A 27,099-nucleotide genomic window follows, 5' to 3' on the forward strand; every position below is an offset into this window, starting at 1 on the left:
AGATTGTAAAGCAGCCTCATGCGTGACGTCTTGTCAAAGGCCTTCTGAAAATCCAAATATTCTGCATGATTCTGCTTTGTCTATCCTGTTTGTTATTTCCTCAAGGATTTCCAACAGATTTGTCAGCAATATTTTCCCTTGAGAAAACCACACTGACTTTGGCCCATTTCACGTCGTGCTTCCAAGTACCCTGGAACCACGTCCCTAACGATTGATTCCAACATCTTCCCAACCACCTGAGGTCAGAGTAACTGGCCTGTAATTTCCTTTCTTCGACTCTCTCCCTTCTTCAAGAGTGGAGTGACGTTTGCAGTTTTCCAGTCCTCCTGAACCATTCCAGATTCTAGTGATTCATGAAAGATGATTACAAATGCCTCCACAATCTCTTCAAGTACATCTTACAGAATCCTCAGTTGTACATTATCTGGTCCAGGTGACTTGTCTACCTTCAGACCTTTCAGTTTCTCTAGAACCTTCTCCCTAGTTATAGTAACCGCACTCGCTTCAGCCCCCTGACGCTCTTGAACTTCCACCATACTGCTGGTGTCCTCCATAGTGAAGATTAATGCAAAATACTTACTCAGTTCCCCCACCATTTCCTTGTCCCCCATTTCTACCTCTCCAGCATCATTCTCCAGTGGTCTGATATCTACTCTCGCCTCTCTTTTACTGGGATCAGTAATCATGGGCACGTTGAGTGCTCTGGGTGGGTAACCGTGGGCACCATGTGGATTCTGGGATAGGTAAACATGAGCACCATGAATATTCTGGGATAGGTAACCACGGGCAACATGAGTTTTCTGGGGTCGGTAACCATGGGCACCACAAATGTTTGGGATATGTAACCATGGGCACCGTGAGTGTCTGGGTGGGTAACTATGGGCACAGTGGGTGTTCTGGGATAGGTAACCATGGGCAACATGAGTATTCTAGGATAGGTAACCATGGGTACCATGTGGGTTCTGGGATAGGGAACCATGGCACTGTGAGTGTTTTGGGATCGGTAACCATGGGCACTGAGAGTATTCTGGGATAGGTAACCATGGGTACCGTGAGTGCTCTGGGATAGGTAACCATGGGCACCGTGAGTGCTCTGGGATATGTAACCATGGGCACCGTGAGTGTCTGGGTGGGTAACTATGGGCACAGTGGGTGTTCTGGGATAGGTAACCATGGGCAACATGAGTATTCTAGGATAGGTAACCATGGGTACCATGTGGGTTCTGGGATAGGGAACCATGGCACTGTGAGTGTTTTGGGATCGGTAACCATGGGCACTGAGAGTATTCTGGGATAGGTAACCATGGGTACCGTGAGTGCTCTGGGATAGGTAACCATGGGCACCGTGAGTGTTCTGGGATAGGTAACCATGGGCACCGTGAGTGTTCTGGGATAGGTAACCATGGGCACCGTGAGTGTTCTGGGATAGGTAACCATGGGCACCGTGAGTGTTCTGGGATAGGTAACCATGGGCACCGTGAGTGTCTGGGTGGGTAACTATGGGCACAGTGGGTGTTCTGGGATAGGTAACCATGGGCAACATGAGTATTCTAGGATAGGTAACCATGGGTACCATGTGGGTTCTGGGATAGGGAACCATGGCACCGTGAGTGTTTTGGGATCGGTAACCATGGGCACTGAGAGTATTCTGGGATAGGTAACCATGGGCACCGTGAGTGCTCTGGGATAGGTAACCATGGGCACCGTGAGTGCTCTGGGATAGGTAACCATGGGCACCGTGAGTGTTCTGGGATAGGTAACCATGGGCACCGTGAGTGTTCTGGGATAGGGAACCATGGGCACCGTGAGTGTTCTGGGATAGGGAACCATGGGCACCGTGAGTGTTCTGGGATAGGGAACCATGGGCACCGTGAGTGTTCTGGGATAGGTAACCATGGGCACCGTGAGTGTTCTGGGATAGGGAACCATGGGCACCATGAGTGTTCTGGGATAGGGAACCATGGGCACCATGAGTGTTCTGGGATAGGGAACCATGGGCACCGTGAGTGTCTGGGTGGGTAACTATGGGCACAGTGGGTGTTCTGGGATAGGTAACCATGGGCAACATGAGTATTCTAGGATAGGTAACCATGGGTACCATGTGGGTTCTGGGATAGGGAACCATGGCACCGTGAGTGTTTTGGGATCGGTAACCATGGGCACTGAGAGTATTCTGGGATAGGTAACCATGGGCACCGTGAGTGCTCTGGGATAGGTAACCATGGGCACTGTGAGTGCTCTGGGATAGGTAACCATGGGCACCGTGAGTGTTCTGGGATAGGGAACCATGGGCACCGTGAGTGTTCTGGGATAGGGAACCATGGGCACCGTGAGTGTTCTGGGATAGGGAACCATGGGCACCATGAGTGTTCTGGGATAGGGAACCATGGGCACCATGAGTGTTCTGGGATAGGGAACCATGGGCACCGTGAGTGTTCTGGGATAGGGAACCATGGGCACCGTGAGTGTCTGGGTGGGTAACTATGGGCACAGTGGGTGTTCTGGGATAGGTAACCATGGGCAACATGAGTATTCTAGGATAGGTAACCATGGGTACCATGTGGGTTCTGGGATAGGGAACCATGGCACCGTGAGTGTTTTGGGATCGGTAACCATGGGCACTGAGAGTATTCTGGGATAGGTAACCATGGGCACCGTGAGTGCTCTGGGATAGGTAACCATGGGCACTGTGAGTGCTCTGGGATAGGGAACCATGGGCACCGTGAGTGTTCTGGGATAGGGAACCATGGGCACCGTGAGTGTTCTGGGATAGGGAACCATGGGCACCGTGAGTGTTCTGGGATAGGGAACCATGGGCACCGTGAGTGTTCTGGGATAGGGAACCATGGGCACCGTGAGTGTTCTGGATAGGGAACCATGGGCACCGTGAGTGTTCTGGGATAGGGAACCATGGGCACCGTGAGTGTTCTGGAATAGGTAACCATGGCAACATGAGTGTTTTGGGATAGGGAACCATGGGCACCGTGAGTGCTCTGGGATAGGGAACCATGAATACAGTCTGACCTTTTGCTGCAGTTGTCCTTATCTCTTCTTCTTTATTCCCCAAGCCCACTGAGCTGTCAGCTTGCAGAGTAATGGTGTATTTCGTTGCACATATGAAGGTGTAATTTTTTAGCTGTGTTGTACTGGTATCGAAAGTGAACACATCTTCAGAAGGGAATGAGGCGTCGTGGGCTCTCGATCCAACAATGGTTATCTGCAGGCAGAAAAGGAGAACATGAGGTCTGTTAGCACTCGACTGGACTGAGTGGGGAGAGTAAGCAGGGAGACAGCGGGGAGATGGAGACAGAGGGGTTCGGGAAGGGAGAGAGAGGGGACAAGAGGTTTAGAGGGAGGGTAATGGAGGGACAGGGGTACAGATAGGGTTGATGAGGAGATTAGATTGGGTAAGCTTTACGTGTCACGTGAATTTAAAGCAGGCATCATTTGCATCAAATCCAATCACTAAGGATGTGCTGGGGCAGCCCGCAAGTGGCACCATCTTTCCAGCGCCAACATGGCATGTTCACAGCTGAATAACTCTAATGTTGTGTCTTGGAAAGCGGGAGGAAACGGGAGCACCCTATGGAACCCATGTGGTGACAGGGGAATGTACAAATCCCACACAGGCAGTGGCCGGAATTGAACCCGGATCTCACAGTCGGCACTGTGAGGAATGGTACTGACCGTACCGAGAGAGCAACGGGGCACAGAGGGGCTGAGACCAGGGTGGGTGGGGAGCAGAGAGAGGATGCAGGAACAACATGGGGACATGTGTTGGAGAGACCAGGAGAGTGCTGGAAGCAGACAGAGAGGGAGGGAGGGAGACGGACAAGGAGGGGAGACAGAGGGTCTCAACGTACCTGAGAACCAAGGACTTGAGCACGGCATGAATTCGGTAGATCCCAGCTAATCCTCCCCTCGACCATGTCCACATCCAGCAACCAGGGTTTGTCAGGCACTGGGATATGAGAGAGTGGGAGAGAATGTGAAAGAGAGAGAGAGAGAGAGAGAATGTGAGAGTGGGGGGGGGATAGAGGGGGGGAGAGGGGGGAGAGGGGGGAGAGGGGGGAGAGGGGGGAGAGGGGGGAGAGGGGGGAGAGGGGGGAGAGGGGGGAGAGGGGGGAGAGGGGGAGAGGGGGGAGAGGGGGGAGAGGGGGGAGAGGGGGGAGAGGGGGGAGAGGGGGAGAGGGGAGAGGGGGGAGAGGGGGGAGAGGGGGAGAGGGGGAGAGGGGGGAGAGGGGGGAGAGGGGGGAGAGGGGGGAGAGGGGGAGAGGGGGGAGAGGGGGAGAGGGGGAGAGGGGGAGAGAGGGGGAGAGGGGGGAGAGAGGGGGAGAGGGGGGAGAGAGGGGGAGAGAGGGGGAGAGGGGGAGAGGGGGAGAGGGGGGAAGAGAGAGTGAGGGGGGAAGAGAGGGAGAAAATGAGGGACAATGAGTGAGAGAGTGAGTGGGGGAGAGAGGGGGGGAGAGAGATGGAGGGGGAGAGAATGAGTGAGAGAGTGAGGGGGGAGGAAGAGAGGGGGAGAGGAGAGAGAGATATCAGTGAGGTCGGTTCACACAGCAGACAATGCTGACAGAGGTCAGGCTACATCTGAGCTCTCGCACAGGTAGACCACCTCACCACCTGACTGTCAGACATTCATCCAGTAACGGAGAGACCCACCGATCTTCCCCGCCGTGCAGTCTGGCTGCAGTATGCAGCACCCACAAAATAAACCACAGGTTGACGCGATGGCAGCTCCCAAACCCACCGTGTCTACCAACGAGAACAAGGCCAGCAGGAGCAGGGCTCACCACCACACACACGTTCCTCTCCTGGCTGATTGATCAGAGAGCACAGAAACTCCTCCATGCTGACCAAGACGCCAACTTGCATTTGGCCCGGCAACACACATCAAAGTTGCTGGTGAACGCAGCAGGCCAGGCAGCATCTCTAGGAAGAGGTACAGTCGACGTTTCAGGCCGAGACCCTTCGTCATGACTAACTGAAGGAAGAGTTAGTAAGAGTTTTGAAAGTGGGAAGGGGAGGGGGAGATCCAAAATGATAGGAGAAGACAGGAGGGGGAGGGATGGAGACAAGTGCTGGACAGGTGATTGGCAAAAGGGGATACAAGAGATCATGGGACAGGAGGCCCAGGGAGAAAGACAAGGTGGGGGAGTGGAACCAGAGGATGGGCAAGGGGTATAGTCAGAGGGACAGAGGGAGAAAAAGCAGAGTGAGAGAAAGAATGTGTGTATAAAAATAAATAACGGATGGGGTACGAGAGGGAGGTGGGGCATTAACGAAAGTTAGAGAAGTCAATGTTCATGCCATCAGGTTGGAGGCTACCCAGATGGAATATAAGGTGTTGTTCCTCCAACCTGAGTGTGGCTTCATCTTTACAGTAGAGGAGGCCGTGGATAGACATGTCAGAATGGGAATGGGATGTGGAATTAAAATGTGTGGCCACTGGGAGATCCTGCTTTCTCTGGCGGACAGAGTGTAGATGTTCAGCAAAGCGGTCTCCCAGTCTGCGTCGGGTCTCGCCAATATATAAAAGGCCACATCAGGAGCACCGGACGCAGTATATCACCCCAGCCGACTCACAGGTGAAGTGTTGCCTCACCTGGAAGGACTGTCTGGGGCCCTGAATGGTGGTAAGGGAGGAAGTGTAAGGGCATGTGTAGCACTTGTTCCGCTTACACGGATAAGTGCCAGGAGGGAGATCAGTGGGGAGGGATGGGGGGGACGAATGGACAAGGGAGTCGCGTAGGGAACGATCCCTGCGGAAAGCAGAGTGGGGGAGGGAAAGATGTGCTTAGTGGTGGGATCCCATTGGAGGTGGCGGAAGTTACGGAGAATTACATGTTGGACCTGGAGGCTGGTGGGGTGGTAGGTGAGGACCAGGGGAACCCTATTCCTAGTGGGGTGGCGGGAGGGTGGAATGAGAGCTGATGTGCGTGAAATGGGGGAGACGCGTTTGAGAGCAGAGTTGATAGTGGAGGAAGGGAAGCCCCTTTCTTTAAAAAAGGAGGACATCTCCCTCGTCCTAGAATGAAAAGCCTCATCCTGAGAGCAGATGCGGCGGAGACGGAGGAATTGCGAGAAGGGGATGGCATTTTTACAAGAGACAGGGTGAGAAGAGGAGTAGTCCAGATAGCTGTGAGAGTCAGTAGGTTCTATAGTAGGCATCAGTGGATAAGCTGTTTCCAGAGATAGAGACAGAAAGATCTAGAAAGGGGAGGGAGGTGTCGGAAATGGACCAGGTAAACTTGAGGGCAGGGTGAAAGTTGGAGGCAAAGTTAATAAAGTCAACGAGCTCAGCATGCGTGCAGGAGGCAGCGCCAATGCAGTCGTCGATGTAGCGAAGGAAAAGTGGGGGACAGATACCAGAATAGGTACGGAACATAGATTGTTCCATAAAGCCAACAGAAAGGCAGGCATAGCTAGGACCCATACGGGTGCCCACAGCTACAGCTTTAGTTTGGAGGAAGTGGGAGGAGCCAAAGGAGAAATTATTAAGAGTAAGGACTAATTCAATGCCCCCCCCCCTCTTTCTCCCTGGGCCTCCTGTCCTATGATCCTCTCATATCCCCTTTGCCAATCACCTGTCCAGCTCTTGTCTCCATCCCTCCCCCTCCTGTCTTCTCCTATCATTTTGGATCTCCCCCTCCCCCTCCCAATTTCAAATCTCTTACTAGCTCTTCCTTCAGTTAGTCCTGACGAAGGGTCTTGGCCTGAAACGTCGACTGTACCTCTTCCTAGAGATGCTGCCTGGCCTGCTGCGTTCACCAGCAACTTTGATGTGTGTTGCTTGAATTTCCAGCATCTGCAGAATTCCTGTTGTTTGCATTTGGCCCATTTCACTCTGAGCCTTTCCTGTCCAAGGGTCTTTTACATATCATAACTGTACTCACTTTCTCTGACAGCTCATTCATACACGCACGACCCTCGGCCCTTCTTAAATATGTCCTTTCTCACTTTAAAGCTGTGCCCTCATTTTAGACTCCCTACCCTGGGCAGGCTTTCACCTGTTTTATGCCCCTCATAATTTATCCCTTTCTATAAGCTCACCCCTCAGCCTCTGACACTGCAGGGAAAAGAGTTCGAACCCGCCCATTCTCTCCTTACAACCCAAACTCAAAATCTCAGTAACCTGCCCATAAATCTTCTCTGCACTCCCACTAGTTTAATGACACCCTCCTATAGCAGGGTGAGCACAGCTGTGTGTGGTATTAAATGTGGCCATAACACTATCTGTACACTCCATCACTCAGTATTCAGATCCAAAACCACCCAGTCTATCTGTCACCGCTCCATGTTAGCTGTGTCCTACTGCCTTGTCTTCATCACTTTTCTCAGTTACCTCTCAAAAAATTCAATCTGACAGCATCTCCTTGCTCAAAACCGTGTTGACCATCCCAATCAGTCTCTGCCTTTCCAAATGAACATAAATCCTGTCTCTTGGAATAGTTTTCAATTATTTCCCTCTACAAGACAGCCTCGCTCTCTTGTAGTTTCCTGGCTTATTCCTACCGCCGTGTTTGAACAAGGGAGCAGTGCAAACTATTCTCCAATCTTCACATTCCTCACCTGTGGTTAACTAAGATGCAAAGATCTGCATCAGAGACACAGCAATCTCCTCCCTACCATCCCATAGCATCCCGTCAAGCCGTGGGGATTTATCCACCGTCTCTAATACTTCCTTCGTCAAAACACAGACGTGTTCCACAATAAACCCACACCATCATTCAAAGTTCAAAGTACAGTTATTATCAAACTATGCATCCATTATGCAGCCTTGAAATTCATCTCTTTACGGAAAGCCACAAAACACAGAAACCTCAAAAGACCCATTTTGAAAAATGAAGACTGTCAAACACCGTGTGCAGGAATTCTTCTTGATCCCGCCAGGCACCTCTTCCTTATCCCGCTAGCCACCTCTTCCTTATCCCTCAACTGCTTTCTCAAGTTCTCTTCTCCGACCCCTACAGGGTCTCACTGCAAACCAAATGCTGAGAGTTGACCCTTTTGTTTTTCCCTCTTACCCGAGTGGACCCTCACAATCTCGCCTGCGAACATCTCTCTCCTCTCTGATGATGTCTCCTCCCAATCTACACTGCCACGTCCAGCCTTACACTGGCGAAATCAGCCCTCCCCAGTTTAAGACGTGAACTCTAGAACCAACGTTCTCTTTTTCCGTGACTACCTTCGATCTGACTGAACTGAGGAAGAGTCAAATCAAAGTGTTGACTGTTCATTTCCCTCTGCAAATGCTGCCTACACGTTGAGTTCTTGCAGCATTTAGTTTTAAGCTCCAGACTGCAAACTCTGCAGTTTCTTGTCTCTGCATCTCACTGAACAATGTTCACTGTTCCCAAAGGGTCACTTCCACACTTGGCCATTCTCATACCCCAGGATAAGGTTGCGTACAACCTCTTTCCGAGTAGGACTCCCTACATCCTGCTTTAAAAACCCTCGAAGATAATCCACCTTCTCAGGGGCAGCTAAATATGGGCAATGAATGCTGGCCTTGCTAACAGGGCCTGGATTTCAATATTGAATTGGACGGCCACCTCTGCATTTCTATCAGCCTCCTCCCCAATTCCAGCAATGGCCACTTCCAGCTCCTGTCCTGTCCCGTCCCATAGCCCACGTCCTCTGTGACCTTCCCCAGCACTGGGCGCAAACACACAGTAGCTGGAGAACCGTTACCCCTCCCCACACGGAGCAACCCCAGTGCCTGAGCAGCCTGGCTCATGAATGGTGACACCTTGATGTCGTTTCAATCCCCTTCCTCACCTGCTTGGCTGGTGTTTACCCTCGATGTGTGAAGTGGTTTCTCAAAAGTTTGCATCTGTCTTTGGCCCCTGGTGTCCATAGGGCTGAATCCAAATCCAGGGCTGCCAGAGCTGGGAAGAGAGTAACTCACAAAGAGCTGGATGTCGTACCGGGAGAACGGCCTGAGATTTTGGCAGGTCCAGTTATGCAGAGCCGAGCTACAGTAGGGATGACTTTGGCTGATGACCTCCGGGCCTGATTTACAGCGTGAATTGTGACCCTCATACCATTTACAGCGAAGCCAGACATTCAGTTTGGCAGCACTGCTGTTGGGACAGTATTCAAAGCGACCCGACAGGGTGATGCTGTCCGCTGGGGTAGAAACATTCACCACGTTGAATGGTGGCAGTTCTGTAAAAGGCAAAATTCACTCAATGAGCTTGGGACATGTCTGACCCCAGAAACACCGACAGGCGCGGTAAGATCCCAGAAACACCGAGAGGAGCGGTCCAATCCCAGAAACACCAAGAGGTGCGTTCCGATCCCAGAAACACCGAGAGGCGCGGTCCAATCCCAGAAACACCGAGAGGAGTGGTCCGATACCAGAAACGCCGTGAGCTGCAGTCCGATCCCAAAATGATGGAGAGACGCAGTCCGATCCCAGAAACACTGTGAATCACGGTCCGATCCCATAACTACCAAGAGGCGCGGTCTGATCTCACAAACACTGAGAGGTATCAGAAGGTGTTGAAATATTCTAGATAGATCTAAGGAACTGCAAGGGTAAAAAGACCCTGATGGGAGTTGTATACAGACCCCAAAAAGTAGTAAGGATGTGGTCTGCAAATTACACCTACAAGAGGAGAGGCTGTACTTGATCTGGTGTTGGGAAATGAACCTGGTCAGTATCAGATCTCTCAGTGGGAGAGCATTTTGGAGATAGTGATCACAATTCTATCTCTTTTACTGTAGCATTGGAAAGGGATAGGAACAGACAAGTTAGGAAAACGTTTAATTGGAGTAAGGGGAAATGTGACGCTATCAGGCAGGAACTTGGAAGCATAAATTGGGAACAGATGTTCTCAGGGAAATGTACAGCAGAAATGTGGCAAATGTTTGGGGAATATTTGCATGGAGTTCTGCATAGGTACATTCCAATGAGACAGGGAAAGATGGTAGGGTACAGGAACCATGGTGTACAAAGGCTGTTGTAAATCTAGTCAAGAAGAAAAGACACGCTTACAAAAGACTCAAAAAACTAGGTAATGGTAGAGATCTAGAAGATTATAAGGCGAACAGGAAGGAGCTTAAGGATGAAATTAGGAGAGCCAGAAGGGGCCATGAGAAGGCCTTGGCGAGCAGGATTAAGGAAAACTGCAAGGCATTCTACAAGTATGTGAAGAACAAGAGGATAAGATGTGAGAGAACAGGACCAATGAAGTGTGACAGTGGAAAAGTGTGTATGGAACCGGAGCAGATAGCAGAGGTACTTAATAAATACTTTGCTTCAGTATTCACTACGGAAAAGGATCTTGACGATTGTAGGGATGACTTACAGTGGACTGAAAAGCTTGAGCATGTAGATATTAAGAAAGAGGATGTGCTGGAGCTTTTGGAAAGCATCAAGTTGGATAAGTCATCAGTACTGGACGAGACGTACCCCAGACTACTATGGCAGGTGAGGGAAGAGATTGCTGAGCCTCTGGCAATGATCTTTGCATCATCAATGGGGATGGGAGAGGTTTCGGAGGATTGGAGGGTTGCAGATGTTGTTCCCTATTCAAGAAAGAGAGTAGGGATAGCCCAGGAAATTATAGATCAGTGAGCCTTACTTCAGTGGTTGGTAAATTCTGGTCTCCTCACTACAGTAAGGATGTGGAAACCATAGAAAGGGTGCAGAGGAGATTTACAAGGATGTTGCCTGGATTGGGGAGCATGACTTATGAAAATAGGTTGAGGAACTCGGTCTTTTCTCCCTGGAGCGATGGAGGATGAGAGGTGACCTGATAGAGGTGTATAAGATGATGAGAGGCATTAATCGTGTGGCTAGTCAGAGGCTTTTTCCCAGGGCTGAGTTGGCTAATGGAACATGCTGTAGGGTATGACTGCTGTGTAACATGCTGTCAGGTTTCACTGATAATGTAATGGTTTCCCTGTAGCAGCAATGTTTGGGTTATAACTAGAGATAGCAGGGTTTGAAATGCTGTTGTTCTTTCTTGTGAGTCTGGAAGGGAGATTTTCATGGTCTTTTGCCGGGGAGAGATGAGGAGAGAAGACGGAAATGGAGAGAGCTGGTTGACCACCGTATGTGGTGCAATTGGAGTGAGGGTCCGAAGGTCAGCGACAATCGGAGGAGGTCAATGGCGGGCAATCAGCTTGTCAGTGAGCTCCAGCATTGCGTAATAGACTGTTTCATAAGATTGAGCCCTTTTTCATTTTTTTCCTCGTTTTCTTCAACAGCCATACAGTCAAAGTAAGAATTATAAATCTTAATCCTTTAATCACATATTATGTACTGTTTGTTATTTCAGGGTACTGATTTGTAACAGGGGACACATTGCACAGCACCCACCCAAATGAGATTTCTTATGTTTGGCCGGGCCGAAGTGAGAGTTACAATTTTGGGGGCTCGTCTGGGATTGATTCCGTTGGATGCTGTCTGGTTACCCTGAGCAAAGAACCAATGGGGCAGATATTTGTACTCTGGATGAATTGTTAATTTCACTGTTAAGTATTGTTGAAGTTGTGATTGTGGGTGGAGGTTTGATAAAATGGCTGGTGCAGCTCTCGTTTTAATGCAGACCAGTGCCGAGGTAGCAGTAGCTGGGGCGAAGATTTCAAAGACAGGGTTCTCTCATTTCTGAAGAGTGAGGAGAAAGAGTGGTTGGATTTGGAATGTCTAATTAGTCCACGTCCCCCAGTGAAGAGTGACAATTCTGGGTTAGTATCTGCCCTTCCCTGGTGAATAAATTGAAAACTCAGATTCAAAGTCCCAGCTGTGGCAGGCTCCGCCTATTCTCTGGAATTACGCCCACCCCTAAAGGGGAGGGAGGAGGATGAGACTTGGGTGGAGAGGACCTCTCAGTTGTTAGATGAGTGGCAGAACTCTGATGTTGAAAAGTGACCGAGATTGGTTGAAAGTTTGAATGGGCAGGCCGCTGACCTTGTGAGAGCTGTCAGGTTGAAATATCTGACAGCTGTAAATTATCTGCAAGCACTGGACAATGCTTTAGGCCTGTCTGGAAGCAGTGGATCTCCTGGTGGGGTTTCAGAACATGTGTCAGGCAAAGGGGGAGAAGGGGGCTTTCTGCTTTTATTTTTCGGTAGAGAGGCAGCTCAATGGCTCACAGCGCAGAGGGGTCATTCAGGTGGCTGAAGTGGATCAGTTAAGAATGGATCAGATAGCCAGGGGCGCCCAGTCCCATGACCTGATTGCTTGGGGTCTCTGACAGTCTCATATGATGCCACCCCCCCCATCTTTTGTTGAGCTGGTTAGAGAGGTACGGGAAGAGGGGAATGCGTCGGAGGTGTGGGAGGCCTCCGTCAGCAGGGTACAGTCCTCGGTAGTGTCCCCCATGGTGAAGTGACCACAGACAGCCTACCCTGGGGAGCGGTAGAGGAGATTGTAGCAGAGTTGAGGATGGAGGTATGTTGGCTGTTATCAGCAGGTGTGACCCCCCATACGACAGAGCTGATGGGAGGGAGGATTCCCTCAGGGGGTGAACAATGCGGAGGGCTGCTGGCAGCAGGTGTCATGCCAGAAGGGGAGTGAGCCCTTGGGTACCGAAGCAGAGAGAGTCGTGAAAACCTAGAGGAGACCCAGTGAGGGAATGGCCTGGTGTCTCTGGGGGAACACGTTCCCAGCAATGTACCAAGGAGCCATCGAAAGCAAAAGGCCCAATTTCTGAAGGCTCAGTGGGACCACGCTCCAGTGTTTCACTACGAATAGAGGGAAGCTATGCTAAAGCCATACTCGACACCGGGTTGCAGGTCACGTTACCATACCGTTCATTTTACAACCAGTATCTGCAGCATTTACCATTGACACCATTCAGTGCACTGGAGATCTGGGGTATCAGTGCTGGTGATTATCTGTACGATGGTTATTTGTCAGTGAAGTTGGAGTTCTCGGAGGCTGATGTGGGAGTGTCTGAGGTTCTTGATACATTGGTGCTGGTTTGTCCGGACCCCGTTGAGACGGGCGGCATTTCAATTCTGGTGGGGACCAACACCCCTCTGGTGAGGAGGCTCATGGGGGCCTGCAAGGAGAAGGCTGGGGAGAGCTTTCTGGGAACATTGTCCGTGCACCCAGGGTTTCGAGCTGCTTTTGAGGAAGTGCGAGGTCGCATTGGGCTGGATACCGAATTTAGACGAGGGACTGTGTGGGTCACCCAGTCGAAGCCAATGGTGGTATGGCCCAGGGGAAGTAGAAAGAGTGATGGGGACCCCCAAATTTCCCGGAGTGCCTGAGAGCGAGGCCCTCTTAGTGGACACTCCGGAAGACCATGAGGGGGAGTTAGGTTTCCTGCTGGGGTGCTGGTGAGGCCTGAATTGCAGAAGCCCTCGGTCGTACAGGCGAGCAGGATGGCGGTGATCGTCAGGAACACTACGAAGAGGGAGGTCACCTTCAAGCGAGGGATGCCCCTGGCGCATTTGTTCCCGGTGACGGTAATGTCTAGTGTCCCCGTGAGATACGCTGGGGAGAAACTATTGGAAAAGTGGGGGGACGTTATGCTGAGTTAACATAGAACATAGAATAGTACAGCACAGTACAGGCCCTTCGGCCCACAATGTTGTGCCGACCCTCAAACCCTGCCTCCCATATAAGCCCCCACCTTAGATTCCTCCATATACCTGTCTAGTAGTCTCTTAAACTTCACTAGTGTATTTGCCTCCACCACTGACTCAGGCAGTGCATTCCACGCACCAACCACTCTCTGAGTAAAAAATCTTCCTCTAATATCCCCCTTGAACTTCCCACCCCTTACCTTAAAGCCATGTCCTCTTGTATTGAGCAGTGGTGCCCTGGGGAAGAGGCGCTGGCTATCCACTCTATCTATTCCTCTTATTATCTTGTACACCTCTATCATGTCTCCTCTCATCCTCCTTCTCTCCAAAGAGTAAAGCTCCAGCTCCCTTAATCTCTGATCATAATGCATACTTTCTAAACCAGGCAGCATCCTGGTAAATCTCCTCTGTACCCTTTCCAATGCTTCTACGTCCTTCCTATAGTGAGGCGACCAGAACTGGACACAGTACTCCAAGTGTGGCCTAACCAGAGTTTTATAGAGCTGCATCATTACATAGCGACTCTGAAACTCTATCCCTCGACTTATGAAAGCTAACACCCCATAAGCATTCTTAACTACCCTATCCACCTGTCAGGCAACTTTCAGGGATCTGTGGACATGTACCCCAAGATCCCCCTGCTCCTCCACACTACCAAGTATCCTACCATTTACTTTGTACTCTGCCTTGGAGTTTGTCCTTCCAAAGTGTACCACCTCACACTTCTCCAGGTTGAACTCCATCTGCCACTTCTCAGCCCACTTCTGCATCCTATCAATGTCTCTCTGCAATCTTTGACAATCCTCTACACTATCTATAACACCATCAACCTTTGTGTCGTCTGCAAACTTGCCAACCCACCCTTCTACCTCCACATCCAGGTTGTTAATAAAAATCACGAAAAGTAGAGGACCCAGAACAGATCCTTGTGGGACACCACTAGACACAATCCTCCAATCTGAATGTACTCCCTCCACCACCACCCTCTGCCTTCTGCAGGCAAGCCAATCCTGAATCCACCTGGCCAAACTTCCCTGGATCCCATGCCTTCTGACTTTCTGAATAAGCCTACCGTGTGGATTCTTGTCAAATGCCTTACTAAAATCCATGTAGATCACATCCACTGCACTACCCTCACCTATATGCCTGGTCACCTCCTCAAAGAACTTGATCAGGCTTGTTAGACACGATCTGCCCTTCACAAAGCCATGCTGACTGTCCCTGATCAGACCATGATTCTCTAAATGCCTATAGATCCTATCTCTAAGAATCTTTTCCAACAGTTTTCCCACCACAGACGTAAGGCTCACTGGTCTATAATTACCTGGACTATCCCTACTACCTTTTTTGAACAAAGGAAGAACATTCACCTCCCTCCAATCCTCCGGTACCATTCCCATGGACAACAAAGACCTGACCAGTAATGCCACCCCTCCTCCCCTTTTTCCACCCTCTCTATCCCTTTTAAAGCACTGAAATCCAGGAATATTGAGAATCCATTCCTTCCCTGGTGCCAGCCAAGTCTCTGTAATGGCCACTACATCATAATTCCATGTATGTATCCAAGCTCTCAGTTCATCACCTTTGTTCCTGACGCTTCTTGCATTGAGGTATACACATTTCAGCCCTCCTACCTTACTGTCTTTACACCATTTATTCTGCTTCTCTTTCCTCAAAGCCTCTATGTTAGATCTGGCTTTACTCCATGCACTTCTTTCACTGCTCTATCGCTCTGGGTCCCATCCCCCTTGCAACTTAGTTTAAACCCTCCCGAACCATGCTAGCAAACCTACCTGCAAGGATATTGCTCCCCCTCGAGTTCAGGTGCAACCCATCCAATCTGTACAGGTCCCACCTTCCCCAGAAGAGATCCCAATGATCTAAAAATCTAAAACCCTGCTCCCTGCACCAACTCCTCAGCCACACATTCAACTGCCATCTCCTCCAATTCCTACCATCTCTGTCATGTAGCACTGGCAGCAATCCTGAGAACGTCACCCTTGAGGTCCTGTTCTTCAGCCTTCTGTCTAGTTCCCAAAACTCACACTTCAGGACCTCATCCCTCTTCCTGCCTATGTCGTTGGTCCCAACATGTATCACGACTTCTGGTTGCTTTCCCTCTCATACCAGGATGTCGTGCACCCGGTCAGAGACATCCCGGACCCTGGCACCCGGGAGGCAACAAACCATGCGGGTGTCCTTCTCACGTCCACAAAATCTCCTGTCTGCTCCCCTGACTATAGAGTCTCCAATGACGACAGCTCTCCTCTTCTCCGTCCCACCCTTCTGCACCACAGGGTCAGACTCAGTGCCGGAGGCCCTGCCACCATGGCTCACACCTGGTCGGTCGTCCCCGCCAACGGTATCCAGGATGGTAAACTTATTATTCAGGGGAATGGCTACAGGGGTGCTCTGCACTACCTGTCTGCTCACCTTTGCTTTCCCCCCTCTGACTGTCACCCAATGACCTGCTTCCAACAGCCTAGGTGTGACTCCCTCCCTGTAGCTCTCATCTATGACTGCCTCATTCTCCTTTATGAGTCGAAGGTCATCCAGCTGCTGCTCCAGATTCCTTACACGGTCTTCCAGATCGCCCAGCCGTATGCACTTCTGGCAGATGTGACTCTGCAGGAGAGGGGCGTTCCCCCAAAACTGCCACATCTCACATGAGAGGCACATCACCATCTCAGGAGACATTGTAAAAACCTGCGAGCAAGCTTGTCCTCCGCCTCTTCGCGTCGAAGCCTCTCGAGTCAAAGCCTCAAAGCTCCACTCCTTCACTGGCCCACTCACGCTCTGGCCGCTTCGCTTGAGCTATCCCTCTATTTATCTGTTTGAGCCTTTCAAAATGTTTATTCAACTTCAGGGACTCCCAGGTTCCTGTGGGTTGGAAGAGGAGGCTGGTAGAGAAGATGTTGAAGCTGGAAGGTGATTTTTCCACTGACGAGTTTGATGTGGGTTGTTCCAAGAGCACGCGTCGCACTATCCGGGTGACCGAGGATACCCCGTTCAGAGAAAGGCCGCGGCAACTGGCCCCTGCAGAGGTGGAGGATGTTCGGCAGCGTTTGTATAAGATGAAGGAAGCTGGGATCATCACTGAGTCCCAAAGCCCCTGTGCGTCCCCAATAGTAGTGGCCCAAAAGAAGAACGGGAAGGTACGGATGTGTGTGGACTACAGGACTCTGAACAGGTGCACTGTCCCTGACCAGTTTACTGTCCCGAGGGTCGAAGACACGCTGGCCTGTCTGAGTGGTGCGAAGTGTTTCAGTGTGCTGAACTTGAGGAGTGGATATTACCAGATCCCTATGATTGGGGCCAACAAACAGAAAATGTCATTTATATGTCCCCTGGGATTTTTCCAGTTTGAAAGAATGCCCCAGAGCATATCAGGAACCCCTGCAATCTTCCAGCAGATCATGGAGAAGACAGTGCGGGATATGAACTTGCTTGAGGTGTTGGTGTATTTGGATGATCTCAGTGTTTGGATCCACCTTGGAAGAACATGAAGCGAGGCTGCTGAAGGTGCTGGGCTGCCTGAAAGCTGAAGGGTTAAAATTTTCCCTGGACAAGTGCCAGTTCTGCCAAATGTCTGTTAGCTATGTTGGGCACATAGTCTCACGGTTTGGGGTAGTTAATGACCCAGCTACGATCGAGGCGGTTACCACTTGGCCAAGACCCCAGACTGTGAGCGCTCTGCATTCGTTTCTCTGGTTCTGTGTTTAGTATTGGAGGTTTAGAAACATAGAAAACCTACAGCACAATACAGGCCCTTCGGCCCAGAGAGTTGTGCTGAACATGTCCCTACCTGAGAAATTACTAGGCTTATCTATAGTCCTCTATTTTACTAAGCTCCATGTACCTATCTAAAAGTCTCATAAAAGACCCTATTGTATCCGCCTCCACCACCATTGCCGGCAGTCCATTCCACGCACTCACCACTCTCTGAGTAAAAAAATTACCCCTGACATGTCCTCTGTACCTACTCCCCAGCACCTTAAACCTGTGTCCTCTTGTGGAAACCATTTCAGCCCTGGGAAAAAACCTCTGACTATCCACATGATCAATGCCTGTCATTATCTTGTAAACCTCTATCAGGTCACCTCTCATCCTCCGTCGCTCCAAGGAGAAAAGGCCGAGTTCACTCAACCTGTTTTCATAAGGCACGCTCCCCAATCTAGACAACATCCTTCTGCACCCTTTCTATGGTTTCCATGTCCTTCCCGTAGTGAGGCAACCAGAACTGAGCACAGTACTCCAAGTGGGGTCTGATCAGGGTCCTATATAGCTGCAACATTACCTCTTGGCTCCTAAATTCAATCCCATGATTGATGACGGCCAATACACCGTACACCTTGTGAAAGGTTTGTGAAAGGCTACGTGAAAGTGAGTCACCCACTGACTCAGTTCCTGTGTGGTTACCCTCCCTTGGGGAAGAAAGGGAGGGGGGAATAAAGGAAAGGAGAGTGGAGAGGCACCGGTGCTGGCTTTTGCTGACCGCCGATTACCGTATGTCCTGCGCACGGATGCCAGCCGAGAGGGTTTAGGGGGCGTCCTGTATCAGGATCAGGGCACCGGGTTGAGACACATTGCGTTTGTCAGCTGGAGTTTGTTCTCCTCCGAGAAAAACTATCCCATGCACAAGTTGGAATTCCTGGCGTTGAAATGGGTGGTGGTGGATAAGCTGAGTGACTATCTCTACGGGGTCAAGTTTGAGGTGAGGATGGAAACAACCCCCTGACTTATATGCTGACCTCGGCGAAGCTGGATGCCACAGGCCATCGGTGTTTGGCAGCGTTGTCTGCTTATGATTTCAGCCTGAAGTACCAGCCGGGGAGCCGGAACACTGATGCGGACGCTTTGTCCTGACGGGTGCATGGGGAACTGGACATGGACAAGGAGTGGGAGAGCGATCCTGCCCCTGGGGTGAAGGCCTTGTGTCAGTTTGCCATCACCGTGAAGGCAGAGGGAAAGGAGAGGTCGGGTCAAGCAGTGGATCAATTGGGGGCTTCTGATGACGCCATTCCCCAAGTTTACTGTGACCTGACTGCTCTGAAGACAAATCAGCTGCCGGAATTGAGTTGATCAGCGAGATGATCTGGGCATTGGTACCATTTGGGCGGTGGTCGAAAGGGGAGACATGGCTCAGGCGGAGAGGACGAAACATGTGTCGGTGCCTCCATTACTACGAGAATGGCTTCGGTTGGAGTTGAAGAGCCAGATCTTATACCGGGTCACGTCACCCCCAGACCGATCCCAGTGTTGCCAGCTGGTTCTGCCAGAGAAGTATCGGAGGATTGCGTTGAAGTCACTTCATGATGATTCTGGACATTTGGGGGTGGAAAAGACCTATGGATTGCTCAGAGACCGGTTTTACTGGTCCCGAATGTAGGCAGAGGTCGAGGAACACTGCAAGTTGTGCATTCCCCTCATACGCTGCCTACGTGGGCAGCTCCCTTGTCCCACTTGCAGAGTGCAGGGCCCCTGGACTCCGTGTGTATGGATTTCCTGTCCATAGAACCCGATGCCAGCAACACGGCGAATGTCCTAGTCATCACGGACCACTACACCAGATATGCTCAGGCTTTTCCTACCAAGGACCAGAGGGTGACTATGGTGGCAAAAGTGTTATGGGAGAAGTATTTGATTTATTATGGCCTTCCCAGGTGAATAGATAGTGACCAGGGACAGGATTTTGAGAGCAGACTCATCTGTGAGTTACTGGGCATGCTTGGAGTTGAGAAGTCGAGGACCACGCCCTATCACCCGCAGGGCGATCCCCAGCCTGAGAGGTTTAATCCGACCTTGCTAGACATGCTCAGGACCCTGGAGATCGGCAGGAAGAGCAGGTGGAGTCAACATATTGGGCATCCGGTTCACAGTTATAATTGTACACGAAATGAAGCTACTGGGTACTCGTCATGTTTTCTGATGTTTGGGCACGAGGCAAGGTTGCACATTGACCTTTGTTTTGGGACTGACGAGGGTGACTTGCCACCGAAGACTTATCTGAAATATGTGTCTGACATGGGAAGAGAGTTGAAAAGGGCTTATGAATTAACTGGGGTTGTGGCTGCCCAGCAGAATCAAGGGAATAAGAGGAGGTATGATCAGATGGTGAGGTGCTCCCAGCTCCTGCTGGGAGACGGAGTCCTCATAAGGAATTTGGGACTACCTGGAAAGCACAAGTTGGCTGACCGCTGGGCGGCCACACCCTATGTGGTGGAGAGTCAGATGCCAAACCTACCAGTTTTCCGGGTGAGACCAGAGGAGGGGAATGGGCCTGTCAAGATTCTCCATCAGAACCACCTGTTGCCCCTGGGACAAGAGGTGCAGGTAGACCCAGAGCCCGACTTGGAGCCTACACCTAGTAAGGGGACTCTGTGGAAATGTGGGGTGACCGCCAAGCCCCCACAGGCGACGTTAGGCTGGCCCCCACCCCTGAGAGGGATACTGATTTGGAGGGTGAGGACCTGGATGTGTGGTATTTGCTGCCTTTCGCTAACTCCCCAGTGATTGAGGAAGAGACTCCCGACCCTTCTCCCACTGAGACAGGTGAAGTGGGGGGGGGGGGGTGGAATATCTGTGGCAGCCTGGGTTGCAGCGGGACCCTGCGGGGAGGAAGCGGGGTTTGATCACGGGACAGAGGGCTCCGTGTTGCAGGTGAGCACGAGCGATAGATCGGGAGAGGCCTCGCCAGGTAGACCGGAAGTATCCCCAGTACTGTCGGAAGCTGAAGAGTTGGATGATAGCGTGCAGAGGTCTCAGAGAATTAGGAGGCCACCGGATAGGCTGGCCTACGTAGAGTGTGACCCTCACTGTGTCACTGCCGTTTACACCTGGATTGGACCCTGTTTTGCAGGAAGGGTTGGCGAATTATCTCAATGTCATGAGGACATGACTGAATTTGGTGGGGGTGGGGGGAGAGTGGAACATGCTGGAGGATTTCACTGACAATGTCATGGTTTCTCTGAAGCAGCAATGTTTGGGTTATGACTAGTGATAACGGGGTTTGGAATGCTGTTGTTCTTTCTTGTGAGTCTGGAAGAGAGGTCGTTGTGGTCTTTTGCCGGGGAGAGATGGGGATGGAAGACGCGAATGGAGAAACCTGGTACACCGCCGGACGGGGTGGATTTGGAGCGAGGGTCCGAAGGGCAGCGACGATCGGAGGAGGTCGATGGTGGACGATCAACTTGTCAGTGAGCTCCAACATTGCACAACAGACTGTTTCATAAGATTGGGCCCTTTTTTGTTTTTTCGTTTTCTTTAAAAAACATATGGTCAAAGTACGAATTATAAAGCTCGATTGTTTAATCACGTACCGTGTACTGTTTGTTATTTCGGGGTAATGATTTGTAACGGGGATACATCGCGTAGCACACACCCAAACGAGATTTCTTAAGTTTGGCCGGGCAGGGGCTATCACCCCCTATATTTGGCCGCTAGACGAAGCGAGAGTTACACAAACACGAGAGGGCAGAGTTTTAAGGTGCTTGGAAGTAGGTACTGAGGAGATGTCACAGTGCACAGTCTGATCACACCCTCACCCCCATGGTGCGCAGTCCGATCCCACACCCACCCTCACGGTGCACAGTCCGATCCCACACCCACCCACGGTGCACAGTCCGATCCCAGACCCATCCACACAGCGCACAGTCCGATCCCAGACCCACCCACACGGCACACAGTCCGATCCCAGACCTACCCACCCACACGGCGCACAGTCCGATCCCAGACCCACCCACATGGCGCACAGTCCGATCCCAGACCCACCCACACGGTGCACAGTCTGATCCCAGACCCACCCACACAGCGCACAGTCCAATCCCAGACCCACCCTCATGGTGCACAGTCCGATCCCAGACCCACCCACATGGCGCACAGTCCGATCCCGTACCCACCCACCCACATGGTGCACAGTCTGATCCCACACCCACCCTCACGGTGCACAGTCTGATCCCAGACCCACCCATCAAGCTAATTTCACAATCAACAATCAGCCTGTGTTTGAAATGTGGGAGGAAACTGGATCACCGTTGGAAACGCAAACGGTCACAGGGAGAACATGAAAACTCCACATGGACAGTACCTGAGGTCAGAATCGAACCCGGATCCCAACCTGTGAGTCCGTGGTAGAGCCACGATCACCACCGTGACACTCACCTTGACACTCGATGTCCTGGGTCGCGTGCTTGAACCAGCGTCCACGGCTACAAGAGAGACCGGAGATGTCCACTGGCACGAAGCCTGGTTTGCAGATGTCCTTGCACCCTCTCTGCCCATAGTGCCCATCGTAGTCCAAACCTGTGTCATCGTCAGCCCCAAAACCTGAAATGGGGGGGACGAGGGGAGGGAGAGGATGCGGGGGGGGGAGGGGGGGAGGGGGGAGGGAAGAGGTGGTGAGTGGGGTAGGGGAAGTGAGGGAGAGAGTGGGGGAGGAGAGAGCAGAGATGGGGAGGGTTAAGAGGGGGTGACAGGGAGTGACAGGATGGAGATGGGAGAAGGGTGAGATGGTGGAGGGGGGGTGGGGGTGAGAGGGCGGAGGTGGGGGGAAGAGGGGGATGGGGAGGAGGCAGAGATGGGGGAGGGGTACAGGGGGAGTGGGAGAGGAGGTGACAGGAGGAGTGGGGGGTGAGAGGGCAGAGATGGGGGAAGGGGAGAGAGGAGGAGGGGATGGGGAGGGGTAGAAGGGGAGTGGGGGTGAGAGGGCAGAGGGAGAGGGTGCAGGATGGGGGAGAGGGAGAGGGGGAGGGGGAGAGAGGGAGAGAAGGGGAGTGGGACAAAACCAAACAAGAAGAAAATAACAAAACTGATGTAGAGGAGGGCCATATCACATTGTTTGCGAAGGAATCACATAAATGCAGTGATCTTGATGAAATCTCTAGGAACTGTTGTTATTGATACAGTTATTGTGGGGAGAACGGTCTGTAATTGAACAAAACCAGAATGAAGTGCAGAAACTGGTGAACACAGACACACCGACTGACAAAGCATTCAAATCTGGGGGTGGGAAGATTGTACATTTCACCAAAACTCTGTTGAAAGAGTTGGAGGATGAGCTCCAGGCTACTGACGACGTTAAGCCACGCCTGCAAGTAAATCTTAAGCCGTGAGCGCTGAGTTTGACAGGGACCTGCCGGGGGAGCACGAACAAAGTGAGAGACTGACTGAGCCGGTTTGTGAAATGGAGGCAGCGCTGGAAGATGGGTGAAAGCAGCAGTCCCTGGTGTTGCTGCCAAGGAGAAGTCGGAGATGACTCTCAAGGATTTGGAGTGACAAACTGAAGCTTCAAACAAAGGCCACGATGAAGCAGAAAGTAGCTGCACGAACTGCAGACTCAAGTGAAAGACTACCTGCGAGAAGCGGATGAAGCTCGCAGCTCTGGAGAGGAAATCCTGACCCTGTCCAAAGAGACTGAAGCAACGGGAGGCAGAAGGGTCTCAGTTACAGGAGGAGCTTGCTGACCATTGCCGCAAACTGTCAGACACAACAGGAAAGAGATGAACGGGCTGAAGAGATTGCAAGCGGCAGTTCCGGAAAATCATTGGCTCTGGATGAGAAAAGACACCTTGAGGCCAGGATTGCTCAGCTGGAAGAGGAGATAGAAGAGTGAACAGATGCTGAAATGGTTAATGATAGACCCAAGAAAACCAGCCTGCAGGTAGGTCAATTCAGTGCAGATCTTTCTGCTGAACACAGCAATGCCCAGAAGGCAGAAGAAGCACGTCAACAACACGATTGTCAGAACAAGGAGCTGAAAGTCAAGTTGCAGGGGATGGAAAATGCTGTCAGATGCAAGTACAAGGAAAACCTTGCAGCACTGGAGGCAAAGGTCACGAGTTAGAGGAACAACTTGATGCAGAAACAAGGGTTAGAACTAATTCCCATATCCTGATAGACATTTGAAGTTTCTTTAAATTTTGTTTCAATTTAATTTTTTAATATATATATATAGAAAGTATGGGAGACTGTTGAGTTCTGTTCATTGGGACTGTGTAAGTATCTAGTACACGCACAGTCTCCATCGTGCGTGAGTGTGCGGGGGAGAAAGGGGGAATTGTGGGATGGAAAGGTGCCGGCCAGCCGTCAGCTGTTCAATGGAGATAGAGGGGGGGAGAGAGAGGGGGAGCAGGGGGGGGGGGGAGGAGAGAGTGAGGGGGGAGCAGGGTTGTGGTAAACCATATATATGTTGTAACTGGGTTACCTGTCTGGACACGCCCCTCTGCTGACTGCCCCTGTGGCTCCTCCAACAGAGTGCTGTATAAAGGTGATTCACCTTGCCCCTCCCCCTCAGTCCAGGGGCAGACACTCACTGTGGAGGTCGTATTGTACAGCGAATAAAAGCTTTTCAGTATTTTACCCAATTTCAGTCTTTTGGAGTTATTGAAGGTGCTTCAATTTTATTCGCTGTACATTTTAAAGCATGGAACATGCGCTGAGACCCGACAAGTTAGACCTTGATCTGCAAACGCCTGAAGCTGGAAACACTTTCGAACTCTGGCTGGCCCGCTTCAAAGCGTACCTAGAGGAGATTAAAGCAACTGACCCCGTAGCGAAGCGCAGAGTTCTACTCTCCAGGGTCAGTCCACGGGTCTATTCGCTGATCAGAGACCAGCTGAGCAAAAACGGCGCGATGAGCGCCCTCAAAGGGTAATACCTGCGGCCGAAAAACAGCGTCTATGCTCAGCACCGCTTAGCGACACGGCAACAACGGCCCGGGGAATCAACTGCTGAGCTCGTCCAGGCTCTACGGACACTCGTGCGGGCCTGCAATTGCCAGGAGCTGACAGCGGCGCAGAATGCAGAGCTCTGAGTGAGAGACACCTTCGTCACAGGGACCAGGTCAGTGTACGTGCGCCAGCGGCTGCTGGAAAAAGCCGATCTTACCTTCAGTTCGGCGATTGAACTGGCCGATACGCTGGAGGCCGCTCTGCACAACTCTGAGGCTCTCCAGGCACGCGATCCCCCGATGGCCTCGTGGGCGCCGCAGAACCCACAACCCACCGGCGAATGGACCTCGGCTGCTGCCAGTTGCGAGTCTGCGAGGTGCTACTTCTGCGGACTCGAGAAGCACCCCCGGAAACGTTGCCCAGTTCAAGAAGCTACCTGCTTCAGCTGCGGAGAAAAGGGCCACTTCGCGAAGGTCTGTAAGTCCAAACTGCGAGCGGGATCGAGCAGCGCTGCGTGCGTAACATGGGGGTTGCCATCTTCCCTGCCGCCATCTTCCCTGCACGCCGCCACCACGTGTGAGACATGGGGTGGCCATCTTGGTCAGCCCCACCTCCCATGACCAACGGGTGCTCACGGGACACCCCACCGTGCCGGACCAAGACAGCGACTCAACCCTGGCCTCCGTGACCCTCGACCAAAACGCTCCCCACCAGCTGGCAAGGTCAATAATGGACATCCTGGTGAAGGGGTGCAGGATAAGCTACCTGTTTGACACAGGCAGCACGGAGAGTTTTATCCACCCAGACCCGGTGCAGCATTGAGGACTCGTGATACGGCCGGTAAGTCGGAGGGTCACCATGGCTTCCGGGTCGCATACAACAGACATCCCGGTGGGGGGGGGGGGTTGTGTAGCGACGCTAGGGTGCAGGGCACAGAATATCGAGACTTTACGTTACTGGTGATGTCTCAACTGTGTGCCCCTGTGCTATTGGGGCTCGACTTCCAGAGCCACCTGAAAATCATGACAATGGAGTATGATGGGCCTCTCCCACCAATTACTGTCATAAATCCCCGGTTTTGTAGAGATATGTCACGTACCCCGCTACTGACCACACACACACACCGACCCGCGCATCCCACCCAACACCATGCCAACTGCCACACTACCAATGCCACTTGTGGCCTCTCCACCCTCAGGATCCCTCCCCCACCGCTGTTCGCCAACCTGACCCGACTGTAAACCTGTGGCAACTAAAAGCAGGAGGTACAGCGTGAGGGACAGAGCTTTCATTAAGTCGGAGGTGCAGCGGCTGCTCAGGGAGGGGGTCATTGAGGCAAGCACAAGTCCTTGGAGGGTGCAGGTGGTGGTTGTTCAGAACGGGGAGAAGAATAGGGTGGTCGTGGACCATAGCCAGACCATCAATAGGTTCATGCAGCTCGACGCGTACCCTCTACCCCGCATCGCGGATATGGTCAATCAGATAGTACAGTACAAGGTGTACTCAACCATAGACCTGAAAACCGCTTACCATCAGCTCCCCATCCGCCGGGAGGACCGCCCTTACACTGTCTTCGAGGCGGATGGCAGGCTTTATCACTTCCTGCGCATCCCCTTCGGTGTCACGAATAGAGTATCTGTCTTCTAGAGAGCGATGGACCGGATGGTGGACCAGTGCTAACTGAAGGCCATGTTCCCATATCTGGATAACATCACCATCTGCGGTCACGACCGGCAGGATCACGACAACAACCTCCAAAAATTTCTCCAAGCGGCCAAAGCTTTCAATCTCACCTATAACAAGGACAAGTGTGTATTTGTGACCACCCGACTTGCTATCCTTGGGTGTGTCGTGGAGAATGGAGTCATTGGCCCTGACCCCGACCGTATGCGCCCCCTGTTGGAACTCCCTCTTCCCAACACCCTCAGAGCCCTCAAAAGGTGCCTGGGCTTCTTTTCATATGACGCCCAATGGGTCTCTAACTATGCAGACAAGGCCCGCCCCCGGTCAAGTCCACCACATTCCCCCTCTTAGCCAAGGTCCACGCGGCCTTCAGCCGCATAAAAGAGGACATTGCCAAAGCAGCAATGCATGCGGTGGATGAGGCCATTCCCTTCCAAGTAGAGAGTGACGCCTCTGACTTTGCGCTGGCTGCTACCCTCAACCAGGCAGGAAGACCAGTGACGTTCTTCTCCCGTACCCTTCAAGGCCCTGAAATTCGGCACTCTGCGGTAGAGAAAGAGGCCCAGGCCATAGTGGAAGCTATTGGGCACTGGAGGCACTATCTCGCTGGCAAAAAGTTCACCCTGCTAACTGATCAGCGCTCAGTGGCATTCATGTTTAGTAACCAACAGCGGGGCAAAATCAAAAATGATAAAATTCTGAGGTGGAGAATCGAACTTTCCACCTACAACAATGACATCATGTACAGGCCTGGGAAGCTCAACGAGCTCTCCGATGCCTTATCCCGGGGAATGTGCGCCAGTGCGCAGATCGACCGGCTATACGCCCTACATGTAGATCTTTGCCACCCGGGGGTCACCCAGCTTTTCCACTTCGTGAAAGCCCGGAACCTGCCTTACTCCCTTGAGGAGATCAGGATGATGACCAGGGACTGCCAAGTCTGCGTAGAGTGCAAACCGCACTTCTACCGACCCGAAAAGGCACCACTCATCAAGGCCACCCGCCCCTTTGAGCGACTGAGTGTTGACTTTAAGGGCCCCCTTCCCTCCACTGACCGCAATGTGTACTTTCTTAACGTAATTGACGAGTACTCGCGGTTCCCCTTCGCCGTCCCCTGCCCCGACACCACTACCACGTCAGTTATAAAAGCCCTGCGCGAGCTCTTCACTCTGTTCCGATACCCATGCTATATCCACAGTGA

At 51.8% G+C, this 27,099-nt stretch overlaps 1 protein-coding gene and 1 pseudogene across 1 annotated transcript in view; one reads left to right on the forward strand and one right to left on the reverse strand.

Moving 5' to 3' along the window:
* The window catches only part of LOC140197492 (uncharacterized), an 82,987-nt gene that overhangs the window by 19,696 nt on the left and 36,192 nt on the right, over positions 1-27,099 (reverse strand). Inside the window, exons 2-5 of the mRNA XM_072257473.1 lie at positions 21,709-21,873; positions 8,782-9,171; positions 3,864-3,961; positions 3,025-3,217 (exon numbers count right to left, since the gene is read on the reverse strand). Of these exons, the coding sequence (XP_072113574.1) occupies positions 3,025-3,217; positions 3,864-3,961; positions 8,782-9,171; positions 21,709-21,873 (846 nt within the window). The remainder of the gene's footprint in view (positions 1-3,024; positions 3,218-3,863; positions 3,962-8,781; positions 9,172-21,708; positions 21,874-27,099) is intronic.
* LOC140197457 (myosin-9-like) lies at positions 21,996-23,451 on the forward strand (annotated as a pseudogene).

Source organism: Mobula birostris, chromosome 5, assembly GCF_030028105.1.
Source record: "Mobula birostris isolate sMobBir1 chromosome 5, sMobBir1.hap1, whole genome shotgun sequence".
Lineage (NCBI taxonomy): Eukaryota > Metazoa > Chordata > Chondrichthyes > Myliobatiformes > Myliobatidae > Mobula > Mobula birostris.